The sequence below is a fragment of the Salvia hispanica genome, chromosome 5, assembly GCF_029641045.1.
Source record: "Salvia hispanica isolate PSC_SH4W2 chromosome 5, Shi_PSC_v1, whole genome shotgun sequence".
Lineage (NCBI taxonomy): Eukaryota > Viridiplantae > Streptophyta > Magnoliopsida > Lamiales > Lamiaceae > Salvia > Salvia hispanica.
In genome coordinates, this window is record NC_142696.1 from 36,885,079 (window position 1) to 36,902,656 (window position 17,578).

General features: G+C 35.9%; 2 protein-coding genes and 1 long non-coding RNA gene across 6 annotated transcripts; 2 read left to right on the forward strand and 1 right to left on the reverse strand.

The window, feature by feature from the left end:
• Window positions 1-5,857: 5,857 nt before the first annotated feature.
• On the forward strand, window positions 5,858-8,429 carry LOC125188397 (1,4-dihydroxy-2-naphthoyl-CoA thioesterase 1-like). Of its 2 annotated transcripts, none has more exons than XM_048085212.2 (4): window positions 5,858-6,012; window positions 7,038-7,360; window positions 7,436-7,627; window positions 8,110-8,429. In XM_048085212.2, the coding sequence occupies exons 2-4, from the start codon at window positions 7,202-7,204 to the stop codon at window positions 8,260-8,262; spliced, it is 504 nt and encodes a 167-aa protein (XP_047941169.1). In that variant the 5' UTR covers window positions 5,858-6,012; window positions 7,038-7,201; the 3' UTR covers window positions 8,263-8,429. The 2 variants fall into 2 exon arrangements, with proteins under 2 accessions (XP_047941169.1, XP_047941170.1); XM_048085213.2 differs by having other exon boundaries at window positions 5,867-6,012; window positions 7,078-7,360.
• A 1,083-nt stretch (window positions 8,430-9,512) lies between these two features.
• On the reverse strand, window positions 9,513-13,673 carry LOC125188389 (putative galactinol--sucrose galactosyltransferase 2). Of its 3 annotated transcripts, none has more exons than XM_048085201.2 (12): window positions 13,491-13,673; window positions 12,686-12,911; window positions 12,336-12,580; window positions 12,136-12,226; window positions 12,006-12,054; window positions 11,816-11,907; window positions 11,629-11,739; window positions 11,397-11,519; window positions 10,741-11,293; window positions 10,456-10,658; window positions 10,063-10,369; window positions 9,513-9,973 (listed from the first exon to the last, which is right to left on the reverse strand). In XM_048085201.2, the coding sequence occupies exons 2-12, from the start codon at window positions 12,874-12,876 to the stop codon at window positions 9,641-9,643; spliced, it is 2,298 nt and encodes a 765-aa protein (XP_047941158.1). In that variant the 5' UTR covers window positions 12,877-12,911; window positions 13,491-13,673; the 3' UTR covers window positions 9,513-9,640. The 3 variants fall into 3 exon arrangements, with proteins under 3 accessions (XP_047941158.1, XP_088915822.1, XP_088915823.1); XM_089059696.1 differs by lacking the exon at window positions 13,491-13,673 and adding an exon at window positions 13,095-13,411; XM_089059697.1 differs by lacking the exon at window positions 13,491-13,673 and adding an exon at window positions 13,120-13,140.
• Window positions 9,852-12,141, forward strand: LOC148926758 (uncharacterized). Its single transcript, XR_016130918.1, has 4 exons — window positions 9,852-9,991; window positions 10,071-11,316; window positions 11,651-11,760; window positions 11,847-12,141. It is a non-coding gene; the product is annotated as an uncharacterized LOC148926758 (long non-coding RNA).
• Window positions 13,674-17,578: the final 3,905 nt, after the last annotated feature.

Here is a 17,578-nt window from a genome sequence, read left to right on the forward strand (position 1 = left end):
CATATCCATTGCACCAATAACATACTCCTATCATATCCACCATTAATATCAAATAACATATAACTATATCAGAGTAACATCACATAATCCAAAAAACTCTCTCCAACTCAACATATAACAATCAACCACATAATCCATATAAAATTTAAAATATGATTAATACGCACCTGATTACAAAATTAATCTAACTAAGTTCTTGGTTCTACTTTACGATATATAGTACTAAGATTCATGATTCTTTCTCTTCTTTTTCTTTTATTCTCATTTTATATTCTTTTAATTTCTCCATATTAAAACTAAACTTTCTATTTTCTTTTCCTCATTCCTTTCCCATTGTTTACTGACTCGACATATATAATGAATTGAAAAGCGGTTAATATTAAATTAAAGATATTGATATGAATCATAAATAACTTAAATAACTTAGATAAATGGCAACATGCACGTCTGGTGGTTCAATTCCTTGACATTTGTCTTGTCAGATTAGTGGCATTATTATATGGTGACCACGTGCATACATATTCTTAAAGTGAAACTTACAATTATTTATATAAAGACGTGATCAAATGAAAACCATATATATAATGAAAACTCAAAACTTTAATCATAGCCACTAATTATTTTTAATCAGTGATTAATATTATTTTAAATTAAAATGTCAATAACTTATCTGGATTTATCAACAGATGGTATAATAGACATTATAATAATATGGTGAATTATTTAATCCAGATTTGGTCGCTCTCTCTCCTCCACTAACCACGTAATTAAAGTTTCAATTCCTCCCCTCATTTTAATTTTTCTCCTTTTCTTCGTTCTCTTTCCTTTTCGTCGAAAAAATTGCTTGAATTTTGAATTGAAATTGCGTTGATTCTTTGATGATATTAAATTTTGTGTTGAAATCGTGTTGATTCAATGTTGATTCTAAAATGTTGATTCTAAAATCCATATGAAGATTTTTTGTTGAATTTGTGTTGAATCGATCGTGTTGCTTTTTCGTTGAATTCTGAAAGCTGGGTTGATTTTTTGCGCTAAAATTTCGTTGATTCTTTTATTCTGCTGTTGGTGATTTTTAGCGTTGAAATTGCGTTGATTCTTTTGTTCTGTTGATGTTGAATATTTTGTTAAAATCGTATTGATTCTAAAATATGGATTTGATTTTTTTTAGATTTTTTTGTTGAATTTGTGTTGAATCGATCGCGTTGCTTTTTTGTTGAATTCTGAAATCTGTGTTAATTTTTTGTGCTTAAATTTCCTTGATTCTTTTGTTCTGTTCTTGTTGATTTTTTGCGTTGATTCTTTTGTTCTGCTAGTGTTGAATATTTTATTGAAATCGTATTGATTCTATGTTGATTCTAAAATCTGTATTGATTCTAAAATGTTTTGTTTAAATCATATTGATTCTATGTAAAGATCCTTTTGATGATGTGAATATTTTAGTTTTGGAAGGTAGGAGAGAAATTAGGAACGCAAGAATCGTTCAGAAACTTAACTTACAAAAATACCCTCTGTTGACAAAATACATGCTCTTGTTGAGATAGAAATTCTACGCAATATTAACCATAAATCTGTTATAATTAATGGCTAGGATTAAAATTTTGAGTTTTCATTATATATATGATTTTCATTATATCACACACCCTATTTATTGAAGGAACTGGCAGCGGAAGCGCTCACATAAATCAATTACATAATATTTCTGATCTATTTAGCAGATTATTTAGACAAATTCTATTCGCGCAATTATCACATGTATCATGCTCATAACTCAAATAAAACATGCTTTAAATTAATTGAAACCTAAAACATGTTTTTCTACGGTTTAGCCATTATACCTTGATGATTCTCCAAAGAATCGAAGATAGCTAGCGCCTTCTCCACGTGAAGATCTTTAGTACAAAACCACGGATCTTCTGTCTGGTTCCCGGACTGTAAACTGATATCAGGGTGGGCTGATCTCACCAGTATACTAGAACTTAAATAAGGAAGACGGAAAACCTTTCCCACGGAGGAGAAAAATCGTCCCTCACAGTATAGAAGAGGGGGACGAAAATTTTGATGAAAAACAAGTGTGTTTTCTGTCTCCTTTATTCTCCTATTTATATTAAGTGACATATTGGGCCCAGACATGGATCTATTGAAGGTTTTGGATATGGGCTCCTTCAATTAGCTTTTTACTAATTAAATTAAACCCAATTTAATATAAGCTTATAATTGGAATATTACGAGCAGCCACTACAGAAGTAATATTGCACTCCCCATCCAAATCCGAAATTATAAGTACTCCGGGTTTCCATTGCTTGATATTTATTTCCCGCGCTTAAGATAGAAACATCCATTAATTAATTATTGTCTGATATGGACTTAATTAATTAATATTTTACTTATTCCAAGAGAGGACTCAGCAAGAAAATCTTATTTATTATTCATAGAGTAATTAAACTCCAACTAGCTAGATTCCGAATAATAAAACCTTATTTCAAGCTTCTCTTGAGGATGTTATCAAACGAGACTCACATCGCGCACAATTCAACATAATAGCAATCCTAGCACCGCTAGATATTAATCACCACTACCCAATATACCAGGCTTATTGGGTTACGAAAAATTCGCACCATTTGGTAAATCAAAGTAGTGCATAATCAATACCGCATACTCAATGCTAACGTACATTGATTAAGAAATAATAATTTACAAGACCCCGTCTTTCAGTAGATAGCATAAAGACTGTCTCGCTGTTAGATCCATTCAGTGCTATACCACACCAATGTCATCTTATTTCAGTAAGGCTTAGAAATAATCGGACTGACATTGCAACTTTTCACGATAGATAGTCTAAGCCTATCTGGGTTGTGAAATTCTTCTTTTTCTTTGTTCAGAACTGACCGTGTTACCTTAAAGTGAACGACGCCCACAACCGGTCTACTAAAACAAAGACTTAGACTTTGTTAAGTTACTTATACATTTAAACATGTAATAAACATCCATTAAATGTAAAACATAATAACATTATGACAAAAATAATCTGTTTATTCCTTTGGAAAATAAAATAAGAGTTTTAACAGTATTCAATCACTCGAAAGGTGATTTCTAGTGTACAAACTCTAACATTTATATATTAGTACTCATTTAGAAATATCATTATATATATTGTTCCATGCACAAATTACTTCCTGTCATCCATGCACGCACACACGTACACATGCATACGGTATATATACACAAACATATATATAAATTTTCATCTAATTAGTTAAATCGTTATTTAGATACTACTTCCTCCGTCCCAGATAATTCGACCCAATATTCTATTTCGGGTCGTCCCACATAATTTGTCCCACTTCACTTTTATCATTTTTGGTAGTGGACCCCATATTCCACTAACTCATTCCTACTCACATTTTATTATAAAACTAATACTTTAAAAGTAGACTCACATCCCACCAACCTTTTCAACTCACTTTCCATTAGATTTCTTAAAACCCGTGCCAGGTCAAAGTGTCCCGAATTATCTGGGATGGAAGGAGTAATTTACTACATTTTGTAATATAAAATACAATTGAATATACAATAAAGTATTAAACTTGATACAATTGGGTTAGGGATCTCACATTACTTCCACTGAATAGGAGTATCCTTAAATAACATACACCCATTTGAGCTATATGCCTACGAAAAATCTTAGATGATAGTCCCTTAATGAACGGATTTGCTATCACCAAATTTGATCCCTTATAGTACTTTATATGTAATTGTTCATACGAACCTTTTATTTCACACCCAAAAAGCTATTGACTTAATAGAGCTTCCTTGTTTTTGAGGAAGAAGAGTAAAATTATAATTTCATATTCTTAATTTTATTTGCAAAATGTAGTTATCGTAAAATGAAATACTCTATTCATCCAACAATAAGATTCATGTTTTACCATTTCAGTCTGTCCCACAATAAGAGTCATGTTTCATTTTTACTATAAATAGTAAGTAGGTTCCACATTCAACCAATTTATTTCACTCACATTTTATTATATATATAAGTGAGACTCATATTCCATTAACTTATTCAATCCACTTTCTTTACATTTCTTATACCTCGTGCCATAACTAAATATGACTCATATTCTAGTATAAATGGAGTATGAAATTAAAATTAATAATCATATTACCTTTTAAATAAGTAGAAAAGAATAATAATAATAAATTATTTCATAATTAAATTATAAGATGATTAATTTCTATATTAATTTTAAAAAGGTTATATATATTTTAAAGATATCATTGCCACTCCATTATTTAAAAAATACGTGCATATAATATAGCACAAAAATTAAAATAAAATTGATAAAATAAGATAGAGGAGGAGAATGGTAATTAAAGTAGTGTTAGTGAATAGTGAGACCTCATTATTATTTACTCCGTATTTTAATAGTGATATAAGTCGTAAATAACTTGATGTATATGGTTAATAAATTGGAATAACTTTTCATAAATAGAAATGCCTATATTTTGATGGGACAAACAATATTTATGGGACAGATGGAGTTTTATTTTTTAGAAATTTTTATACTGGTGAGAAATAACAAACTCATGTAAAATTCGTGATATTATCTAACAAGTTGAAAGTTTGTGGAAAATCCAAACTTTTTGAATGTTCCATAATATTATGGTCAATATCCTTTTTTTTTAATTAAAAATTCAATTGATATTGTAAACAATAAGCACACACTGAACACGACTAATTTACACTTTGAATCCGTAAACGACAAACACTATTTCTCCCATAAAATTAACAAACCATAAACTTAACACCATTTCTCCCCATTAAATTAATAAACCATGAACTTCAAACATTTCAATTTGAACAGTTCATTTCCGGCGGAGGACGACCACGCCCATTAATCTACACGATAATTAAATCTTAATTACTTTAAAATTAGGCAACTATTAGAACGTCCACAATTGGGATTGGGCGCCCTATAGGGCGCCCTGTCTTCCGCCACTATCCTCCAACCCATTCATCTGCAGTGGAACACCCTATAGTTCACCCTATAACTTTAACTCTTATTTTGTACTCCCTCCGTCCACGAAAATTTGTCCCAGTTTTCCATTTCCGTCCGTCCCCCAAAATTTGTCTCATTTCACTTTTACCATTTTTGATAGTAGACCCCATATTCCACTAACTCATTCCTACTCACATTTTATTATAAAACTAATACTTTAAAAGTAGGACCCACAATCCACTAACCTTTTCAACTCACTTTCCATTACATTTCTTAAAACCCGTGCCCGATTAAACCGGGACGAATTTTCGTGGACGGAGGGAGTAGTATTTATTTTTTATTTTTTATGTTTGCAAATAGAATAAAAATATAAAAACACCACGAATTAAAGGCATATCCTATTGTCAGTATTTATTGTTTATATTTTATGCTTGCAAATATGAAAATCATCGGAATTCATTATTGAATTTAGAGAGAAATTGAGATGGAGAAGAGAGTGGAGTGAAAGATGTAAAAATGAGTAAAAAAATTGGTGATATATATAGAAGAAAATATAAAAAAAATTTAAAAAAAAAATGAAAAATGTGTGCATAGTCTGGACTATCGTCCTTACCCCTGCAATAAGGCGGATGATAGGCCGGACAATAGTCCGGACTATGTAAAAATGTGTGCATGGTCCGCGGACTATGCATAGAGTGCAGACTAAAGAAATTGCCTAGGGCGGGATGCTGCGGTGGCACCCTAAGGCGCGTCCGATGTATAGGGCGGGCTTTAAACGGAATTATCATAAATGTAATCGTTTAATACCAGATATGATTTTTGGAATTAATGAATTTTAAGCCTCTCTATTTTATTAGGGGTCCCAATATTCAGCCGTCTCATAAATGCAATGGCATTCAAAGACCCAATATTCAACTACTATCATAAATGCCATGGCATTCAAAGAGTTTACACCATTCAATCACGGCTCACGCACTGAAGTAAAGATCTATACGTTTTCACCTGCAGATTGCCGGTGAGTTTTCCGCTTGCTCAATCTTCGTGAATATCGGAAATGATAGTTTTCTGGTCTCTTACTCTGTATTCGTCTCCTAGTTTGTGGCATCTCAACATTTATATCGATTCTGCTGTAATTTATGCAAATTATGCTCAAACAATGCGTTTGTGTGATTGATTAGCTGAGGATTTACTATTTGAGACAGTTTGATGCGTTTATGTTGGATAATTTTTTCAGCTATCATCTGTTAATTAGTGTTATCCGTGATTTTTTTCTATGATTAGCTTAAATTCTTCATAGATTATGCTTCACCGTGGAAGAAGTGAGACTTTTGGCTGTCCTTTTCGAAAAATACATAAATAAAACAAATATCCGAGTGTTGGATCGTCATTGATTTGTTTGCCTAATCCTGTATTGTTTAGTTTGGTGTTGTTTCCCTGGCTTGTTTTTTCTTGCTCAATTTTCATATTAATGATTTTTTCCCAAAAAAGGTTAGTATTTGGTTTTGGCGTGCTTCTTTCGGTATAATTGTAGGAGTAGTTTTTTCGGTGTGCTGTGTTCGGTAGCTGGACATTTAAAGAAAATGTGAACTCATATGTTTCAATTATCTCATATTTCCAAGGACCACAAATTTCTTGTTGGTTCATTTATCTAATTTTTCTTCCTTTGCATTCTGGAAAATGGAGTGTAGTTCTTTTGTGCTGTTTTGCATGCAAAACTAGATTAATTTTCTGTTCTTTCAGTTTTTACTTTTCCTGTTTCCATTTTCCTTTGAGAAACTTCTTAAGTTCAATTGATGGCCGTGATAGTTGATTTTGAAGAAACAATGAATTAAGTAGGAGCAATTGCCATTTTAATTGAACTTGTAAGTTTAATGCTGACGACGATGCCCAGCTCAAGAGAAGAAAATCCATGAGTGCTTTTTAGCATTAACGGAATATAAGTATATGTTTTCTTTGTTAAATACACTGCATCTATAAAATCCATTCTTATCTAATCAAATATGGCTCTCATCTTTTTTTTTTTCCCCTTTGGTGATGAAGTTCACCACCCCGTCTCTTGATCTGATCCTGTGAATCCCAGGCGACCTCTGTCAATTCGTTACTGGTGAAGTTAGTGACCAGTTAGTGCACACCTCAAAGGACCTGGATAACATCTCCATCGAACTCAGTTGAGAAGAATAATTGGTCAGCTAAAAGGGAAAACTATGAACCAACCACCGAATACTGGAAAGAATTCTCTGGCTCTACCACCATCAGAGACTGAGAGTTTGGATGCCCCACTTCACATGATTGGATTTAAATTTGATGAATTATCTGCTAAGAAAGTTTCAGGCTGCGTCCTGATTACCCCGCAGTGCTGTCAGGTGTTACTCCTCTTACTCATTTATCTTGATTCCATCTCCGGCTTTACAAAAAAACTAACGTTTATAAATGGGCAGCCATTCAAAGTTTTGCACGGAGGGATCTCAGCTTTGATAGCCGAGGCTTTGGCAAGCATAGGAGCTCATATTGCTTCAGGTTTTACAAGGGTAGCTGGTATACACCTAAGTATCAATCATCTAAAAAGCGCACAAGAAGGTGATTTAGTAGTTGCTGAGGCTACACCAGTAAATGTTGGCAAATCCATTCAGGTTATCCTTTACAAAATGCTCTATTTTTCTCCAAGTCCAAAAAAAACTATTTTGATTAGATTATATGTTTAATGGCAACGGGATGCACAATATAGCTCGTTCAGAGATGCTCACTTGAATTGTGATTTCAATTAGCAACAATTCGTTGTATTCTCTTTTTTAACGATGCGCTATCCTATAAATCTTCATCTGATAGCACCTTTACTGAAATTGCGGATGAAAAGACCTTGCACAGATCACAATCAAACTTCTCATTTTAGGGTTATAGTTTACAAATGCATAAATACAATCCGAAAGCTGCAACTAGTGGTGCTCAAATACGTCTGATGGTAGGCAGCAAAGAGATTGGTTGACAATGACATGTACTCTAGTTATTATAGCACATGCATATAATTAGTGGGTTGATTGGATCTGAAATGACGATTTATAGGTTTTCCTCAAATCATCTGCTTCTAATAAAGATCTCACTGCATTTTAAGCAGGTCTGGGAAGTTCGCCTCTCAAAACGCGATCCTTCCAACTCTGAGATTCAAACGCTTCTTGCATCCTCAAGAATCACCCTTCTTTGCAACATGTCCGTGCCAGAATCTGCCAGGGATGCTGCTAAAAAGCTAAAAAAATATGCTAAATTGTGACATGTTTTAGTATTTCTTTGCTCCATAGCCAAATTTCAGGCATGAGCTATTTGTGCTTTATTTTTGGCTGAGTCTTGTATCTTCATGTGTGTGCTACATAAGAGAGAACTGATGGTTATGTTACTTATGTAACTCTATCTCAATAATAGATATTCCAATTTTCTTGATTGTCTGGACTCTGGATGAAACTATGTGTAAGAAACTTGTTCTTGACACGTCACAGGTTGAGCTATTCAGAACACACCACGAGTAGCAACGCTAGCAGAAACATTTGATTCATTATGATGAATGCAACTTCCTATTATAAATGTAGCCGACACCAAGCTCGAATTTTGCAGCACACTTTCTTGGCACGGTTAGCTCAGCTCTTACTGTAATAAAAAAATGACGTCTGCATGGATCATCTTAGCATGGATCATCTTGATCACAATAGTTTTGGCCTATGATTAAGGGGGGATTTTCACATTACGCATCTGCGCATTCTGGAATTTGATGTTGTTTCATGTTTGCAGTTTCATCCTCCTACGTGTGCATCAGTGCATGGATGTTTCAAGAATGATTTGATTGCGTGCGTGTGTGTGAGAAGAGAGGTAACTGCCATGTCTTGATTCGTACACTATTTAATCCAGCAACATGGTTTATGAGAGAGAGGGGAATCAAAGCTGTGCCTGGATGCAGCTCCATTAAGATCAACCGACACATGCGAGATTTTTTGATGGGTGATTGCTAAGGATATAACTGAGTTTATATGGGAAGTTTCAGAGAGGGTTCAAGCCAGCGGGTATGAAGTCCGGATCACGTCTATTTTGCATAATGTTGGTAACAGGGAGAAGTGGACGCTCTCTAGGAGCACAAAGAGAGGTTGGCCATTGCATACGGTCTGTTGAGACGAAGGTGCTGTAACTATTAGAGTAGTGAAGAACAAGTTACTTCAGACTACAGAATTTGGTTCCACAAGTTTTTCGATGGAGTCTGCTCTTGCCAAGACTTCTGGTGAACTTCATTCATTGTGTGATGCCACGATTCATTCGTTGTTTGATGTCACGATTCTTGGCTCCTGGTTCAGAGTGGAAGTTTTGGATCACATTCAATGAGGTGAGCTTCTTCACATACAACTACTGTCTTGAATTAAGCCCTTTCTCTTATACTTACATTATTTGTTTCATCTTCTTTAATTATTCACTAGAGTATCTTTTAGCGTATATCTCAATAAACTCAATGAAATAAACATGAGAGATATAGTTATATGATGACGAGAAAAACATAGATAATTTTATTAGAGAAAAAAAGGCGAAAGCCTGGGCAAAAGCTACACTCTCCGAATGACATGAAGCTGTCTCGGACTAGGATTTGTATGTAGATAGTAAGTATTCACTACTTAAACTTGGATTTCAATGCACCATCTATACATTTCCTCTTTGGGAACGGGGATAATCAGGGTTGCCAATCCGCTTGCTGCTTCATAGTTAAACTCAGTTTCAACGTTGTCCACGGTGCAGCTCAGTGGCCGTTGAGAGCAGTAGACACCGAAGCGCCCACATCCTCTAATCCTGAGCGCTATTTTAGCGACAGGCGATCTGTTTTCAGTTGAAGTCTCGGTGTCATCGTTGGTTATGGAGGTATTGTAGACTTCAAACTGCTCGACAGCAGCACCGGAGTTGAACATGTCTAGCAAGCCAATGGGAGCAAAGGCAATGCTGTCCGTCACATTCTGTTTTCGGAGGTTGAGGTAGGTTGTCAGTTAGAGTAAGTAATAAGTGTCGTGGCAGGTATAAAAATGGAGTGTGATGGAAAACTTACCTTCACAGGACAGAAGTGGAAGAGTTCGTATTCGAGAACCTTGAGAGTGACAGGCAATGAAGCTCCTTCTGGCAACCGAACTACCTCTCCTGATCTATAAGCATAGGCTACAGTCTCTCCCTTCCAGTCCGGTCGAGCAATTTGAGCAATTGAGTTGACATCAGTGGCTCGAACAGAGCCAGTGAGTGTGCCAGGGGAGGCATTATGAATACGCGTCTTCTTAGTTACCCTGCACCACCCTGCACCCTGGCAATTGAATACGCCAACCACTCCAGAGCACTTGTTCGTGTTCCAGATTTTAAGCAAGCTGCAAGGTTCATGGTGGTAAGTTGACGTTAGTTTGTTGGTTGATGATGCAGAAGATATAAGGAATTAGGAGAGGATTCAACAAACCTCGTCCCATCTCTGGCTGGGTCGACAAAGAGGCAATCTAGTGTGGGTCGTCCGGGCAACTGTGCTCTGAGAATTGATCCGTCGGGGAGAACCAACTTCTTCAGAAGATCGAAGTTGTGGTTACCAGGCTTGTCACTAACATATATAGCACACCCTCCCACGGATCGAGCTGCAGCATGATACTCAGCAGCTGGATGCAGGCTCTGTAAAAACAAGTATGCGAGTCAGCTTCTCACACCAAGAACATTTGATAATTTCAAAGAGCTAAAGTAGAGCAGTACTCACATGGAACATATCCCAGTCAGGCTGCATGAATTCACCCAAGAATACAGTGTTGTAAGCTACTGAAGAAATGTGAATGGTGTGTGAAGCAGGATCACGGGGGTAGAAATCGTCTGAGGCTCTAACTATAGCAGTCTGCTTGGCGCTATAGAGTCCATCAGTGTTGTGGCACATGCAGGCGATACACCCATTGTCTGGAAAGTTCCGAGAGATTGAGGCTTCAAGGGCCTGATGATAGCTACGAGTGAGGGATACTCTACCACCATGGCCAGCACCTAGAGTCTCAATGATGTTCTGCACGTCGACTTTGACTCCATCCACACCACATGAAGCCAGATAGGCGTGAAGCTCGTTGTAGAAGTTGAAGACCTTCTTAGGGTGTACCAGGCCCAAGCCATGAACAGCAAGACTGTCCATAACAATGTCTGGCTGGTTGCCTAGAACCCCAGGAGACTGCACCGGGTATGCCAAAGATGTCTCATAGTGTTCCATACCAGGACCAGATGGTTGCACTCCACCCCAGTAACCTGCTAAAGCATGCCAAACATAAACATACCTGAAAGTATACAGCAATAAACAGTAAGTTAGTAAGTTAATTTATATTATTGGTAGATTTGATCTGTTAAACCATTAAAAACCACAACTTTGTAGGGTCTTACTTGACATTGTGCTGCTGCTTTGATGTTTTCACCACCTGCTTAAGACCTGATTCTTGTTCATCACCTTCGCTGTTTTTCTTGAATTTTTCGTTCTCTTTTATTCCTGTTAGCCTGTTTGCAAACCTGTAGATCAAATGTCAAACAGGTAAATGCTAGGGACAGAAAGTAGGAGGTAAAATCAGATTATTTTCAAATATAACAAAGTCCATTATAATATAGTTAGTTGTCTTACTGAGCTCCTTCTTGTACAACAGCATTTGCAGCGTCCTTCACCTCACTCCCAATTTGTTGCCAGCCATCATCTATGATGAGAAAACGAGGAGGCGTATTTCCCTCCGACAAGCTGACAGATTAAGTACATGAGGTAAGCGGCTTAGTTTGCGTTCTACTAGTTACAATCAGAGCCAACTAGAACGTACCTCTTGAGACCTTCTTCGACACCTTCTGCAGTGACATCAGTGTAGAAAGCGTCCCAGGTGCACCAGCCAAACCAGTCGATGAACGAGGGCAACTACACAGTCGGAATTTAATATAAGCATACTCTCTAATATTTCAAAATCCCTCTACACTCTAGCAGTTACAAAAAACAATCAAGCAACATATTCTCACTTTCTTCTTCTCTCTGTGCTGAAATGTTTGCAAGTGTTTCTCCACAGCTCTGTTTCAGAAAAATTTTGCCATATTATATTAGTGTGAATTGGTAAGAGGTTGAAACGAAGGGTAATAAAAGAGTACTTACTTCACAGCCTGATTGATCACTTCAAAAGGGTTGGTCCCAGCATGCATGTAAACAAGGTAATTTCCTTGATTGGTTTCAACAGCGTTATCTCCTGCAACAGAAGTACAGAACTCCAATTAACTCCAATCATGTACTATGAATTTGGTATCGTTAAAATTAAATAATTCTTCACCATGCATATTGATGAAATTCAAACTCACCACTCTCGAGGCAAATCTCGAGCTCATTCTTCTCATTCCCCTGAAGAACAGCACGAAACTGCCCTTCGAGAAGAGGCAGGAAGACAGTGTATATGGTTGGCCTATCTTCATGCTCGCCTTCACATGCGTCTTTACTCTCAACGAGCATGAACTGCGTCTCCAACGGAATATCCTGCCCGCATGTTCCCATTCTTTGCGTCATCCACCACAGCTTGAACCGGAATAAGCACATAAACCGCACACCCCTTTTCCCAAAAAAAAAAAAACAAAAAATAAAATAAAATTAACTCTGTTTGTCAAAGTACATAATCGAGAAACAGTTTTATAATCAAGACGGACAGAGAGCTTACTCTAGAACACCAACTGGGAAGACGTGAAGGCTCTTGCTGTGTGAAGCCGTTGCACCGATGAAGGCACCGGCGACAAGGCCGGCACCTGATCCCGGAGTCAGCACAATGTTGTCAGCCACGCCTGTGAGTATGGTTTTCCCATGAACCACAAGGTTCCCTTCATTGAGAGAGATCTTCGGCGTCACCGTCATCTTTCTTCCACTCTCTAGAAATGGTCGAGAATTAACTGCATAATCGAAGAGTTAGTAAGCCTAGTTCCGATGCACAAATGCATACAAAAAAGCCTCTGCGGATTGAGATAAGCGCAATCAGCGACCGGAAGAATATTCACCGAAAACCTCCATTTCCGATCAAACAGGGAAAGAGAATGAAAACAAACAACGCCTCTAACACAATTCGAGGAAATCACCTCCACGGAGCTTCGACGAACTCACCGATGGGGTAGAAGGTACAACACACGCTCGACGTACAACCATACTCTCCCGCAAACGCACAAACGGAGGAAAATATCGACACGCAGGCAAAACAAACGCCGAACGCACAATCATTTTCTTATACATTCCCCAAATCCACACAAATCACCAGGAAAAAAAAATAAAAAATCACAGCTCAAAATCAATTCCCCAGAACCTGTAAACTAGACTTCAAATATTTCGAATTCAGCTAAAAGTCGAAGCAATACATACACATCCAAAATCAAAACTCTGCATGCACACTTAAAAACATCGATTCAACTATAATGATGTAATTATTTAAAGCCATGAAAACACGCATAAACCTTTGAAAATAGCAGATTTTTATGTACCTCAAACAGTAGCTTTCAGAAGCTCGATTTATCCGCAAATGCAAACGCGTACGTGTAAATAGGTAGAGAGAGAAAGAGACGAAGAGAGAAAAGGAAGTTGAGAGATGAAGAGAAGTGAGTAAAGGCAAGTTCACGTGAGGGGAAAGGTTGAGCTGAATTGCCCCAAAATTGTGCGCGAGTTTGAAGACGAAACCACCTGGCGCTTTATATATGGGGCGAGGGGTTAAAGGTCGAGCACTTCGACGGAGAAGGCCAACCAGAAACTGACACGTGAGCTCTAGTTACTTGTAGAAGCAAAATGCATCTTCCTATTTTAAACTAATCGCCAAAGCCACGTAAACCTCTCTACTCAATTAGTACGATTTCTATTAATTTATAAAAGCCACCGTCACAAAATCAATTGTCATCGAAATTCTGATTGTATAATTTAGAAAATTTGTTGTTACAAATTATTTTGTAAAATCCTCATCCACAATATCCATGGGTAGAGGACCATTGGCTAATCAAAATATGAAAAAAAGATAGGTGAATAAATTGTTTTGTAAAGACACCGTCACAAAATCGATGGGAGGCCAATTTAGTCAAATTTGTATTTTGTATACAATACATATAAGTGGCAAATGGTTAATTAACCCATACGAATAATTTGTGACATTAATTAATGATGACATTAACATATGATATGATGGGGTATCGCATTAATGAAATGGTGTATATACTTGAATATTCCTTTCTATTAATCAAACTAGTATCACCCACGTGCGTTGCACGACATATTTTATTTTTATCGTGGTAACTAAAATGAGACACGATACAATTATATGCCACTTTAAAATAAATAAATACTCCTATCATAACATTTTATTAGACAACTAAAATCATAAAATTAAATAAGTCTGCAATAAAAATAATAAAAGCACATATGTTAATTAGAATATTTTTGGGTTTATACTATTAAAGGAGCAATCATATCTTAACAACATATATAGTTCATTACTAAAAGACCATCCATATGAAATAATTAATCTCAAAATTTATAATGTTCAAACTGTAAAAATTGCGAACAATAAAAAAAATCACGCAATAAATAAATACTACTCCATGAAGTTGTTCCACATGAAATTTAACATGATAACAATAAATATAAATATATTGTTTCATATTTTGAAAAGCTTAAACTCACCCTAATGTGAAGGTTGTGCATAATAATTTTGATAAATCATTGATAATTTAAGTTTTTTATAATAAAGTTGTTTGAATTAAATGTTAAACAAAATTTCATCCGGTTATCATAAATTTAAAAGAATATCCTCCCTAAACTCTAAACTCTGAGGTCATTTGAAAATTTTTGTACTTTGAAATATAAAATAAACAATACCCATATCAAATTTAAAAATAATACTCCCTCCGTCCACAAACAATAGATCTATTGTTGTTTGGCACGGGTTTTAATGTTGAATTGGTAAAGTAAGAGAGATGAGGAGAAAAAGTAGGTAAAGTAAGAGAGATAGGGAGAAAAAGTGAGTAAAGTATGAGAGAGGGAAGAAAAAGTGAGAAAAGTATGAGAGATAAACTTTCCATTTTTAGAAAGTGATCTATTTTTTGTGGACGTCCCAAAATGGCAAAAGTGATCTATTTTTTTTGTGGACGGAGGGAGTATTTTACTCTATTTCGATTCTGCATCCAATGTAAGGTTGACAAACACGGATTTTGCATGTTTTTAAGGGCTAGATTTGACTCATTTTAATTGTCAATCATTCAAATTATGTTCTTAAATTGCATATGTTATACATTTGATATTTTTGATGTGTTTGTTGATAAATGATAGAAAAAGATAGAAAAAAGGTGCAAAATGGCCAAGGTGCAGCAGCCTTTGTTCGAGCCCATTCTGGCAGCGAGTTTGAAGTCCAATCAGTACTTAATTCATACCATTCTCTTCGTCTTCGAAAGAGCTTCGCGTGGATATCTCGCACGTCTCAATCGGAGTTCTATGGAGAAAGTTATGACTATTCTACGAACGTTGCGCAGTGCAGTCAAAGCTGGCGGAAAATTAGGCGGAAATTCACGGAAGAAAAGAAATTATTATATTCTGAAGCCAAATCTCTCACATATCTTGTAGGGCACGAAAGTTATCAAAAATAAATCTTTTTCCCACCTATAAATACCTCTTAACCTAATTCATCATTCTTCATGTCAGAGCCTCCAATCCTTCTCCCCTCTACACATCCATCCATCCCATTTTCCACACATAACCATCCATCTTCCATTGGAGCGGAGCTCTGCAGATCCAGACGATTGAAGATTCAACCTTGGGTTTTATCTATTTCTTTCATGTCTCGCACTTTATTTGTAGTTTTTACTTGTCTATGAGTAGAACAACTTTTGTGGATTTTTTGGTGAAGATATTCAATTGATTTTCCGTGTTAGCTCTTGCAGTTATTTGATTTATCCTTGTGCCTTCTATATTCAATTGATTAGCTACCTCTTGAATACATGTTAGAGTTGATTAGAGTACTCGGGAGATGAAATAGTTGACTTGGAAAAGGGATAATTCACACTTTAATTCAATAGAACTCGGGAGAGTTGAGGTTTCATGTGAGGTCATTGGTCTTTACAACCTTTTAGGAGTTAGGTCAAAGAATTAGAAGGGGACTTCAATTATTACACCTAATCTACGGATTTCTCACCTCGGGAGGGGGTTTAATCTAGTTAAGTGACCGACTTAATAACTCTAGAGACCGTAATTCAAGGGGGTCGATTGTGTTTTGAATCCTTAAATTCTACATCATTAGCTTGCTTTGTATCATATGTTTTTATGCTTCTTCTTATTTGTTTATTTATTTTATGTCTAGTTTATAAAATCAAACCAAAAACTCTGTGTCTCTAGATAGTATGTGATGATTAGTATATGGTAGTCAGTTGCAATCTTATTCCCTGTGTTCGATATCCCGGTACTGACCTTTAGCTATACTAGATCTACCCTGTATGCTTGCAGGTATTTTTAGTGCTAATAAATAGTGCATCCAAGGTGACAATCTGTTAAAAATAATATTTTACTCTATTTCGATGTTGCATCCAAAGCAAGGTGACAATCTGGTAGGTCGAAAACAGTGGAGCAGTTCCATGCATCCTATACACGCAAATAAAAAAATTTAAAACATCTATTAGATGTTCCACAATACACATATGAGAAGGTTTTACTAATGAAACTGGATTAATTTTTTGAGAAAAACTATATATAAAGATTATGAGCATGAGAAATAAAACTCTAATTACCAACGAAAGAATAAACATGCAACTAAACAATTTCATATTGAAAATACAAACTGCACAATTTGTAGGATCAACACAACAATCCCGTTTCCATTTCTTGATGGGTTCATGATCCACGCGGCATTCTACTCCTTATGCCAACTGGGCCAGTCGTAATAGCCGCAATGCAAGTGCTGTCATGGAGGCCATCTTTCTGGGCTACCACTGCGTTCGAGTTCTTAACTTTGTTCCGATAAGAATTTCAGCACCTGCACCAGCAAGACATTTTGCAATCACCCATCCACACCATTATCAACAGCTATACCAGTATTTATAGTAATTCAAGAGGTATAGAAACGACACCCATGGCCATGTCCCATAAGCCCATTACTTTCTAACAATTAAACCCCTTAGATATTTGGATAACCGCATGAATTTAATCTACCAAATCGTGTACTGCATTTAGGCCAATATTTGTAACCGTCCAATATTAAAAGAGTTAATCATGCTTTTACTCATGAAACACTAAATGGGATTTTTCATTTCCTCTTCCTGCTATGAAATTATGATAATTTATTTCCTTAACACGAGTCAACATAATGCAAATACGATTATAAATTGACAATTTTAATAAAGATATAAAATTTATAGATAGATTGTACTCCATTTACAAATCAGATTAACATTGTCATCACAATTCACGCATATACATTTGTCCTGAAACATTGCGTGGTAAATAAAACAAAACAAAAAAAACTAAAAAGTAACTAGATCCTAATTATTTAATGTAAACGACTTTTCAAAGTAGGCAATAATGTGAGTTAAATAAATAATTT